This window comes from Coregonus clupeaformis, chromosome 24 (genome assembly GCF_020615455.1).
Source record: "Coregonus clupeaformis isolate EN_2021a chromosome 24, ASM2061545v1, whole genome shotgun sequence".
Classification (NCBI taxonomy): domain Eukaryota; kingdom Metazoa; phylum Chordata; class Actinopteri; order Salmoniformes; family Salmonidae; genus Coregonus; species Coregonus clupeaformis.
Genome location: NC_059215.1, coordinates 15,944,035 through 15,956,302, shown reverse-complemented (window position 1 = coordinate 15,956,302; position 12,268 = coordinate 15,944,035). Strand labels below are relative to the sequence as shown.

General features: G+C 45.4%; 1 protein-coding gene across 1 annotated transcript in view; it reads left to right on the top strand.

Moving 5' to 3' along the window:
- Positions 1 to 12,268, top strand: part of LOC121587361 (filamin-A-like) — a 203,592-nt gene that overhangs the window by 172,943 nt on the left and 18,381 nt on the right. The window contains exons 34-40 of the mRNA XM_045206810.1: positions 4,566 to 4,694; positions 4,887 to 5,066; positions 5,704 to 5,865; positions 6,048 to 6,251; positions 6,882 to 7,034; positions 7,156 to 7,278; positions 11,878 to 12,144. Coding sequence (XP_045062745.1) covers positions 4,566 to 4,694; positions 4,887 to 5,066; positions 5,704 to 5,865; positions 6,048 to 6,251; positions 6,882 to 7,034; positions 7,156 to 7,278; positions 11,878 to 12,144 — 1,218 coding nt within the window. The remainder of the gene's footprint in view (positions 1 to 4,565; positions 4,695 to 4,886; positions 5,067 to 5,703; positions 5,866 to 6,047; positions 6,252 to 6,881; positions 7,035 to 7,155; positions 7,279 to 11,877; positions 12,145 to 12,268) is intronic.

Here is a 12,268-nt window from a genome sequence, read left to right as displayed (position 1 = left end):
CTCTCCTCCCTTTCTGCATCCTTTGACTCTCTATGTCCCCTATCCTCCCGGCCAGCTCGGTCCTCCCCTCCTGCTCCGTCGCTTGACGACGGAAATGGAGGAAAACTAGACTCCCTGCGGACCTGTCATCTTTCCACTCCCTCCTCTCTACATTCTCTTCCTCTGTTTCCGCTGCTAAAGCCACTTTCTACCACTCTAAATTTCAAGCCTCTGCCTCTAACCCTAGGAAGCTCTTTGCCACCTTCTCCTCCCTGCTGAATCCTCCTCCTCCTCCCCCTCCCTCCTCCCTCTCTGTGGATGACTTCGTCAACCATTTTGAAAAGAAGGTTGACGACATCCGATCCTCGTTTATTACAGTGGGGAAAAAATGTATTTAGTCAGCCACCAATTGTGCAAGTTCTCCCACTTAAAAAGATGAGAGAGGCCTGTAATTTTCATCATAGGTACAGGTCAACTATGACAGACAAATTGAGGGAAAAAAATCCAGAAAATCACATTGTAGGATTTTTAATGAATTTATTGGCAAATTATGGTGGAAAATAAGTATTTGGTCACCTACAAACAAGCAAGATTTCTGGCTCTCACAGACCTGTAACTTCTTCTTTAAGAGGCTCCTCTGTCCTCCACTCGTTACCTGTATTAATGGCACCTGTTTGAACTTGTTATCAGTATAAAAGACACCTGTCCACAACCTCAAACAGTCACACTCCAAACTCCACTATGGCCAAGACCAAAGAGCTGTCAAAGGACACCAGAAACAAAATTGTAGACCTGCACCAGTCTGGGAAGACTGAATCTGCAATAGGTAAGCAGCTTGGTTTGAAGAAATCAACTGTGGGAGCAATTATTAGGAAATGGAAGACATACAAGACCACTGATAATCTCCTCGATCTGGGGCTCCACGCAAGATCTCACCCCGTGGGGTCAAAATGATCACAAGAACGGTGAGCAAAAATCCCCGAACCACACAGGGGGACCTAGTGAATGACCTGCAGAGAGCTGGGACCAAAGTAACAAAGCCTACCATCAGTAACACACTACGCCGCCAGGGACTCAAATCCTGCAGTGCCAGACGTGTCCCCTGCTTAAGCCAGTACATGTCCAGGCCCGTCTGAAGTTTGCTAGAGTGCATTTGGATGATCCAGAAGAGGATTGGGAGAATGTCATATGAAACCAAAATATAACTTTTTGGTAAAAACTCAACTCGTCGTGTTTGGAGGACAAAGAATGCTGAGTTGCATCCAAAGAATACCATACCTACTGTGAAGCATGGGGGTGGAAACATCATGCTTTGGGGCTGTTTTTCTGCAAATGGAGCAGGACGACTGATCCGTGTAAAGGAAAGAATGAATGGGGCCATGTATCGTGAGATTTTGAGTGAAAACCTCCTTCCATCAGCAAGGGCATTGAAGATGAAACGTGGCTGGGTCTTTCAGCATGACAATGATCCCAAACACACCGCCCGGGCAACGGAGTGGCTTCGTAGAAGTATTTCAAGGTCCTGGAGTGGCCTAGCCAGTCTTCAGATCTCAACCCCATAGAAAATCTTTGGAGGGAGTTGAAAGTCTGTGTTGCCCAGCGACAGCCCCAAAACATCACTGCTCTAGAGGAGATCTGCATGGAGGAATGGGCCAAAATACCAGCAACAGTGTGTGAAAACCTTGTGAAGACTTACAGAAAACGTTTGACCTGTGTCATTGCCAACAAAGGGTTTATAACAAAGTATTGAGAAACTTTTGTTATTGACCAAATACTTATTTTCCACCATAATTTGCAAATAAATTCATAATAAATCCTACAATGTGATTTTCTGGATTTTTTTTCCTCATTTTGTCTGTCATAGTTGACGTGTACCTATGATGAAAATTACAGGCCTCTCTCATCTTTTTAAGTGGGAGAACTTGCACAATTGGTGGCTGACTAAATACTTTTTTCCCCCACTGTAAGTCAAATGACACCGCTGGTCCTGCTCACACTGCCTTGCTTATGCTTTGACTTCTTTCTCCCCTCTCTCTCCAGATGAAATCTTGCGACTTGTGACGGCTGGCCGCCCAACAACCTGCCCGCTTGACCCTATCCCCTCCTCTCTTCTCCAGACCATTTCCGGAGACCTTCTCCCTTACCTCACCTCGCTCATCAACTCATTCTTGTCCGCTGGCCATGTCCCTTCCGTCTTCAAGAGGGCGAGAGTTGCACCACTCCTCAAAAAACCTACACTCGATCCCTCCGATGTCAACAACTACAGACCAGTATCCCTTCTTTCTTTTCTCTCCAAAACTCTTGAGCGTGCCGTCTATAGCCAACTCTCCTGTTATATCTCTCAGAATGACATTCTTGATCCAAACCAGTCAGGTTTCAAGACTGGTCATTCAATTGAGACTGCTCTTCTCTGTGTCACGGAGGCTCTCCGCACTGCTAAAGCTAACTCTCTTCTCTGCTCTTATCCTTCTAGACCTATCCGCTACCTTTGATACTGTGAACCATCAGATCCTCCTCTCCACCCTCTCCAAGTTGGGCATCTACCTGACAGGTCACTCTTGGATTGCGTCCTACCTAACAGGTCGCTCCTACCAGGTGGCGTGGCGTGAATCTGTCTCTGCACCACGTGCTCTCACCACTGGTGTCCCCCAGGGCTCAGTTCTAGGCCCTCTCCTATTCTCTCTATACACCAAGTTACTTGGCTCTGTCATATCCTCACATGGTCTCTCCTATCATTGCTACGCAGACGACACACAATTCATCTTCTCCTTTCCCCCTTCTGATAACCAGGTGGCGAATCGCATCTCTGCATGTCTGGCAGACATATCAGTGTGGATGACGGATCACCACCTCAAGCTGAACCTCGGCAAGAATGAGCTGCTCTTCCTCCCGGGGAAGGACTTCCCGCTCCATGATCTCGCCATCACGGTTGACAACTCCATTGTGTCCTCCTCCCAGAGTGCAAAGAACCTTGGCGTGACCCTGGACAACACCCTGTCGTTCTCCGCTAACATCAAAGCGGTGACCCGATCCTGTAGGTTCATGCTCTACAACGTTCGCAGAGTACGACCCTGCCTTACACAGGAAGCGGCACAGGTCCTAATCCAGGCACTTGTCATCTCCCATCTGGATTACTGCAACTTGCTGTTGGCTGGGCTCCCTGCCTGTGCCATTAAACCCCTACAACTCATCCAGAACGCTGCAGCCCGTCTGGTGTTCAACCTTCCCAAGTTCTCTCACGTCACCCCGCTCCTCCGCACACTCCACTGGCTTCCAGTTAAAGCTCGCATCTGCTACAAGATCATGGTGCTTGCCTACGGAGCTGTGAGGGGAACGGCACTTCCGTACCTTCAGGCTCTGATCAGTCCCTACACCCAAATGAGGGCACTGCGTTCATCCACCTCTGGCCTGCTGGCTCCCCTACCTCTGCGGAAGCACAGTTCCCGCTCAGCCTAGTCAAAACTGTTCGCTGCTCTGGCACCCCAATGGTGGAACAAGCTCCCTCACGACACCAGGACAGCGGAGTCACTGACCACCTTCCGGAGACACTTGAAACCCCACCTCTTTAAGGAATACCTGGGATAGGATAAAAGTAATCCTTCTACCCCCCCTACCCCACCCCCACAAAAATTATCAAGTAAGTCGCTCTGGATAAGAGAGTCTGCTAAATGACGTAAATGTATAATTAACTCAACAATACCAATTACACCACTCTCTCAATCATACCACTTTAGAGTCTATATTTTTGGAAAATAGTAAGTTATTTCAGAATATTTAGGACTCTTAGCTGGCCAAGAACCTCTCCTGTGATAGCTAACAGTATTGGTAGTATTGGTGACATCTGGCAGTGCTGATTCTCTCTCTCCTCCCCCCTCTCTCTCCTCTCCCCTCTCTCTCCATCCCTCCATCCCTCTCTCTCCTCTCTCCTCTCTCTCCCCTCTCTCTCCTCTCCCCTCTATCTCCATCCCTCCCTCTCTCTCCTCTCCCCTCTCCCTCCTCTCCCCTCTCTTCCCCCCCTCTCTCCATCCCTCCATCCCTCTCTCTCCTCTCTCTCTCTTCTCTCCCCTCTCTCCTCTCCCCTCTCTCTCCATCCCTACATCCCTCTCTCTTCTCTCCCCTCTCTCTCCTCTCCCCTCTCTCTCCTCACCCCTCTCTCTCCTCTCCCCTCTCTCCCCTCTCTCTCCTCTCCCCTCTCTCCCCTCTCTCTCCTCTCCCTCTCTCTCTCTCCATCCCTCCCTCTCTCTCCTCTCCCCTCTCTCCCCTCTCTCTCCTCTCCTCTCCCCTCTCTCTCCATCCATCCCTCTCTCTCCTCTCCCCTCTCTCTCCTCTCCCCTCTCTATCCTCTCCCATCCCTCTCCTCTCTCTCTCCTCTCCCCTCTCTCTCCTCTCCCATCTCTCTCCCATCCCTCTCCTCTCCCCTCTCTCTCCCCTCTCTCTCCTCTCCCCTCTCTCTCCCTCTCTCCTCTCCCCTCTCTCTCCCTCTCTCCTCTCCCCTCTCTCCCATCCCTCTCTCCTCTCCCGTCTCTCTCCTCTCCCCTCTCTCACCTCTCCCCTCTCTCCTCTCCCCTCTCTCTTCTCTCTAACAGGTAGTCCCCTCCAGTTCTATGTGGACTATGTGAACAGTGGGAACGTCAGTGCGTACGGACCGGGCCTGATCCACGGGACCGTCAACAAACCTGCCGTCTTCACCGTCAACACCAAGGACGCAGGAGAAGGTAGGACACACACACACACAAGCACACGCACACATGGGAAACCAGCCAATCAACACACACGTAACACACGTAACACACGATTAGTAGTAGTTAAATTATAAATCAATCATGAGCACAATTAACATGAGCTGTGTTGGTTCACAAACAGAGTTGATGTGTATAATTTAGATCTTGTCTCTCCCGTGTGTGTAGGGTTAGGTGGTCTGTCTCTGGCCATCGAGGGTCCGTCTAAAGCCGACATCAGCTGTGTGGATAACCAGGATGGAACCTGTTCCGTATCCTACCTGCCTGTTTTACCTGGAGACTACAGCATCCTGGTCAAATACAATGACAAACACATCCCCGGCAGCCCCTTCTCAGCCCGCATCACAGGTAACACACACATACACACCAAGCACTGCAACACACACACACTCCCGGCAGCCCCTTCTCAGCCCGCATCACAGGTAACACACACATACACACCAAGCACTGCAACACACACACACTCCCAGCAGCCCCTTCTCAGCCCGCATCACAGGTAACACACACATACACACCAAAGCACTGCAACACACACACACTCCCCGGCAGCCCCTTCTCAGCCCGCATCACAGGTAACACACACATACACACCAAGCACTGCAACACACACACACTCCCAGCAGCCCCTTCTCAGCCCGCATCACAGGTAACACACACATACACACCAAGCACTGCAACACACACACACTCCCAGCAGCCCCTTCTCAGCCCGCATCACGGGTAACACTCTCTTAAAGGTTTATGTGAAAAATTGGGACATGAGAATATGTGGATGTAATGGAGTGTACCGACGTGTCCGTTGCGGAGCATCTTGAGATGGTTCCTCCCGGCCTGAGGGCGTGGTCAGAGAAGCGGTCAGCTGATTTAGGTCCAGCTCTCCGATGTCCAATGTGATGTCAGTGGCCGACCCCCCCACCTTGTCTGTCTCTAGGTGACGGCTCTTCTGCTGACATCCCATAATAATAATATTCTCTCTGTCTCCTAGGTGATGACTCTATGAGGATGTCCCTTCTGAAGGTGGGCTCGGCCGCTGACATCCCATTGGACATCGGCGAGCTGGACCTGAGTCAGCTGACGGCCTCTCTGACCACGCCCTCAGGCCGGGAGGAACCCTGCCACCTCAAGATGCTCCGCAACGGACAAGTCGGTCAGTGTGTGTGTGTCTTGGGGCACATGGTGTATGTTCCTCTGTTAAACAGAAACAGACTATCAACTGTCATTTGTCTGATTTAAAATGCCTCAGCCATAAGAGTACAACAATAAAAACAGAATCTACAGTCTACAGACAGATGGTCAGAAGCTCCACTGCCTCTACCTTTCCTGCTCCAGGTATCTCATTTGTTCCCAAGGAGATTGGGGAGCACCTGGTGAACATCAAGAAGAACAGACGCCATATTCCCAGCAGCCCCATCGCCATGATGATCAGCCAATCAGAGATCGGCGACGCCAGCCGGGTGCGTGTGACTGGCCAGGGCCTCAGCGAGGCCAAAACCTTCGAACCCGCTGAGTTCATCATCGACACACGTGAGGCAGGTCAGTGAGGGTGTTTGAACCCGCTGAGTTCGTCGACACACGCGAAGCAGATTAGTGATGGTGTGCCTTCGTGCAACTCAATATTAGGAAGGTGTTCCTAATGTTTGGTATACTCAGGTGAACTTTGGCAAATAGAATACCTTAATTCCCACCAATATGATTGAGCATTCATTACTTGTCCGTGCCAGTACAATGTTTTATGTGCTATAATTCAGTCAATATCTACTGGATAATAAAAAATTAGTTTGGAACTGTTGCATTTATCAGAATTCAATTTTTTACATTTTAACAATTTTGATGACCGTTGCTACTTTAATTATTGAATACTTTAATTATTGAATACTTTAATTATTGAATACTTTAAGTGCCTTTTGTTTCATGTTTTATTTATTCATATGATTGTTTTACTGTAAATACTGTCTGTATTGGCTAATGCAATCAACTTTGGGATTAATAAAGTTTCTGTCTGATTTGAGTCTGTTATTTTATGTTATTTGATCTGATCTTGTGTTGCGATCATGACTTTCACTTTAGATGAAGTTTGATGTGATTTGCTTTAGTCTGAGTCTGTCCATAGAGGGCCCCAGTAAGCTGGACATTAACACTGTGTATCTGTGTGTGTGTGTGTAGGTTACGGGGGTCTGAGTCTGTCCATCGAGGGCCCCAGTAAGCTGGACATTAACTCTGAGGACCAGGAGGATGGCACCTGTAAGGTCAGCTACTGCCCTACTGAACCAGGAAACTACATCATCAACATCAAGTTCGCCGACCAGCACGTACCAGGTAATATATAATAATATAGTATATAATAATGTAGTGTGTCGATTCTTTTGCATAATATTATTAAATTGTGTATCTGACCAATTCAATAATTGTGTGTGTGTGTGTGTGTGTGTGTGTGTAGGGAGTGCGTTCACGGTGAAGGTGACAGGAGAAGGCAGGATGAAGGAGAGCGTCACCAGGAGGATAGGAGCAGCTTCCGTCACTAACGTGGGCAGCCAGTGTGACCTCAGCCTCAAGATTCCAGGTACAGGGATTACAATTTACTGGAAAAAATGTTTTGTTGATATTGAATCATTCTCCGTATCATGCTTAATTACGGCAACAGAAAATAAATTTTGCAACAGATTTTGGAGAATGAACAAAGTGCACCTTCTGGACCCAAAATGTATTAAATACAGAAACCATTACAAATTTAGACATAGAGGACAGAGAAAAGCCGATTGGGGATGCCTTTACGGCGTACATTAGGAGAAGGATCATCTCATACTCTGCAAAAGTTAAATCTGATTTAGAAATTTCAATTAAAGAAAAATAAATCACTGTCTTAGAAAAAGCCCATAAAAAATCTTTACAAGGTAAAAAAGAAAATACCATTTCTGAACATAAGCAGGAATACGATCTTTTACTTTTGAAGAGAGACAACATCTACAGGTTAAACTAAAATAAAGCCTACTACTTAAATAATACAAGCTTATAAGCAATAGAATGGATATTAACATATCTATGAAAAGATATACGAGACTTGATACATATCAATCCAACAGGGTTTATTAACAATACACTTACAAATACATACAAGAACATGTTTCAGTTTATTACAATACGCATAAAAAAACAAGATATAGATTCATCAATAATGGCTGTTGATGGCGAAAAGGCTTTCAACCGTCTTGAATGACCTTTTCTATTCAAAACTTTGGAAACTTTCAACTTTCCAGCCGGAATTAGAAATGTAATAAAAAAATGTATATACATAATTAATTATCTAATGAAATTGCTTTAGAAAGGGGAACAAGACAGGGATGTCCCATCTCCCCCCTCCTGTTTGCACTGGCAATTGAATCGCTTGCAGAAATAATTAACAGGTCTCAGTATTGGTAAACATTTGCAGATGATCTCCTGATATACCTGACCAATATTGAAAACTCAATGCCCCTTTTGCTAAAAATATTTTCAGAATATTCAAAAATCTCAGGTTATAAAATGTACGTGGAAAAACACAAAGTAATGGCAATAGGAAAAATAACTAGAATAACTCATGAATCCTTTAAGTGGACTACAACAAATATTACATACTTAGGATGCTTAATAAGTTACAACAAACAACAAATATACACTGAACAAAAATATAAATGCAACATGTAAAGTGTTGGTCCAATGTTTCATGAGCTGAAATAAAAGATCCCAGAAATGTTCCATACGCACAAAAAGCTCATTTCTCTCAAATGTTGTGCACACATTTGTTTGCATCCATGTTAGTGAGCGTTTCTCCTTTGCCAAGATAATCCATCCACCTGACAGGTGTGATATATCAAGAAGCTGATTAAACAGCATGATCATTACACAGGTGCACCTTGTGCTGGGGACAATAAAAGGCCACTTTAAAATGTGCAGTTTTGTCACACAACACCACAGATGTCTCAAGTTTTGAGGGAGCGTGCAATTGGCATTCTGACTGCAGGAATGTCCAGCAGAGCTGTTGCCAGAGAACTGAATGTTAATTTCTTGCCATAAGCCGCTTCCAACATTGTTTTAGAGAATTTGGCGGTACGTCCAACTGACCTCACACTGCAGACCACGTGTAACCACGCCAGCCCACGAACTCCACATCTGGCTTCTTCACCTGAGGGATCGTCAGAGGAGGGGGGAAATTGTTCCATGTTGCGTTTATATTTTTGTTCAGTTTATAAAGATTAACTTTATTCCATTACTCAACAATATGGAAGCAGATTTAATTAAATGGAATAATCTTTCCATAAATGTTAAAGTTAAATAAACCTCTTTAGAATGGCATGGCTGCCAAAGCGTTTGTATTTACAGTGGGGAAAAAAAGTATTTAGTCAGCCACCAATTGTGCAAGTTCTCCCACTTAAAAAGATGAGAGAGGCCTGTAATTTTCATCATAGGTACACGTCAACTATGACAGACAAAATGTGAAAAAGAAATCCAGAAAATCACATTGTAGGATTTTTTATGAATTTATTTGCAAATTATGGTGGAAAATAAGTATTTGGTCAATAACAAAAGTTTCTCAATACTTTGTCATATACCCTTTGTTGGCAATGACACAGGTCAAACGTTTTCTGTAAGTCTTCACAAGGTTTTCACACACTGTTGCTGGTATTTTGGCCCATTCCTCCATGCAGATCTCCTCTAGAGCAGTGATGTTTTGGGGCTGTCGCTGGGCAACACGGACTTTCAACTCCCTCCAAAGATTTTCTATGGGGTTGAGATCTGGAGACTGGCTAGGCAACTCCAGGACCTTGAAATGCTTCTATCAACTCGCTACCCAAGGCTTTTACTTGCGACATACACTGGGTATACCAAACATTAGGAAAACTTTCCTAATATTGAGTAGCAATATTTTGCCCTCAGAACAGCCTCAATTCGTCGGGGCATGGACTCTACAAGGTGTCGAACGCGTTCCACAGGGATGCTGGCCCATGTTGACTCCAATGCTTCCCACAGTTGTGTCAAGTTGGCTGGATGTCCTTTGGGTGGTGGACCATTCTTGATACACACGGGAAACTGTTGAGCATGAAAAACCCAGCAGCATTGCAGTTCTTGACACAAACCGGTGCACCTGGCACCTACTACCAAATCCCGTTCAAAGGCACTTACATCTTTTGTCTTGCCCATTCACCCTCTGAATGGCACACGTACACAATCCATATCTCAATTGTCTCAAGGCTTAAAAATCCTTATTTAACCTGTCTCCTCCCCTTCATCTACACTGATTGAAGTGGATTTAACTATTGACATCAATAAGTGATCATACCTTTCACCTGGTCAGTCTATGTCATGGAAAGAGGAGGTGTTCTTAATGTTTTGTACACTCAGTGTATAGTTGAATGCACTAAAGAGGAACAATGGGTACATATTGAAGAGGCGCATGCTCATCCCCTGAATATATTTTCAAAGGATAAAGTTAAGAACGTTAACAGCATCATTGTTAAGAAAACTATAAAGATATGGAAGAAAATGAAACGTATTCTACAAGAACCAATATCACTCCCTGAAAACACACCCCTATGGAACAATCCTTGGATAGCTTTTCAGAATTCCCTGGTAGATTGGTCCTCATGGAACACTAAAGGTATAGAAACCGTTAATGACTTGGTAACAGGAAATACAATTATTTCCATGACAGAATTAAAAAGCAATTTTGGACAGACCAAATAATATTGGACTGAGCAAATACATGCAACTTAAAAGTTACATATCACGAAATGTCTATTTGAAATCATTTGGACGTCACAGCAACCTTGAGGGAATCTTATTTGAGTCTGAAAAGGATGTTCATAATGATATGGAAGATATACAAAACCTTGCAGAGAGCTTGTAGAGAAAGATTATCCAACTGACAATCTCTTAGAAAAAAATATAAACTATTGGAACCGAGACTTAAAAATAACTGATGTTGGCACAAGATGGAGGGAATGATGGAGCATAACTAACTAAATTACAGTTAACAAAAATTGACGTTTAATCCAGTTTAAACTAATGTATAGAATTTATCACATTCTACAGCACAACGGCAGAGTGATGTCTTAAGTGCAAAAATAACAATGAATCAATAATCCATGCTTTCTGGGAATGCTATAAAGTCCGGAAGTTGTGGGCCGAGCTAGAAAGTTGTAAACTTTGTAAAGATACTTTTAATCCGTCTGTCTGCATATTTCAAGACATGGCATACGGGGGTGTAGTGAGATACCCAATGGATTGGACGATTCATATTTCAAGACATGGCATATGGGGGTGTAGTGAGATACCCAATGGATTGGACGATTCATATTTCAAGACATGGCATATGGGTGGGGGGGTGGGGGGTGTAGTGAGATACCCAATGGGCTGGACGATTCTCTTCTCATCACTCATCTTGAAAAATATTCTACTAAAAACTTGAAAGTCAATCAATCCTCCATCATTAACACAAAAATCGAATGATTTATTATTGAAATAGCATGGGCGACCGAGGAAAAACTAATTGGAACAATTTAAGGCCAAGTGGCAAACAATAATGCAGGCAGTAGGGATGGAGGTGAGAGCATGTAGGTCTGGTCAGGGATGGAGGCGTGAGCATGCGGGTCTGGGCAGAGGAGATGTAGTTGGTGTTTGTTTGTGTCCGTAAGTTGTTGTTTGTGTGTATAAGTTTGTTTTTGGAGAGTACATAAAAAAAAAAAAAAAAACTATTATTTAAAAAAATATCCCAAGTACATCGGTGTGTATGCTAGTTGTGTGTTAACCCTGTGTGTGTGTGTGTGTGTGTGTGTGTGTGTGTGTGTGTGTGTGTGTGTGTGTGTTTTAACAGAGATCAGCATAGTAGACATGATGGCCCAGGTGACCAGTCCGTCTGGCCAGTTTCACAAGGCTGTTAACCCTGTGTGTGTGTGTGTGTGTGTGTGTGTGTGTGTGTGTGTGTGTGTGTGTTAACAGAGATCAGCATAGTAGACATGATGGCCCAGGTGACCAGTCCGTCTGGCCAGGTTCACAAGGCTGTTAACCCTGTGTGTGTGTGTGTGTGTGTGTGTGTGTGTGTGTGTGTGTGTGTGTGTGTGTGTGTGTGTGTGTGTGTGTGTGTGTGTGTGTGTGTGTGTGTGTGTGTGTGTGTGTGTGTGAACAGAGATCAGCATAGCAGACATGATGGCCCAGGTGACCAGTCCGTCTGGCCAGGTTCACAAGGCTGACATCATGGAGGGAGAGAACAACACCTACTGCATCCGCTTTGTTCCCACGGAGACCGGCGTGCACACAGTGTGTGTGAACTACGCGGGCGTGCACGTGCCCGGCAGCCCCTTCCAGTTCACAGTGGGGCCCCTTGGAGAAGGAGGAGCCCACAAGGTCCGCGCTGGGGGGCCCGGGCTGGAGAGGGCAGAGGCTGGAGTACCAGGTATGTGTGTGCGTTGGTATTACTATACAGGACTGGTGAGCACCACTGACGGTGGTGATCCCTCTCTGGTGTGTGCCTGTGTGTGTGTGTGTGTGTGTGTGTGTGTGTGTGTGTGTGTGTGTGT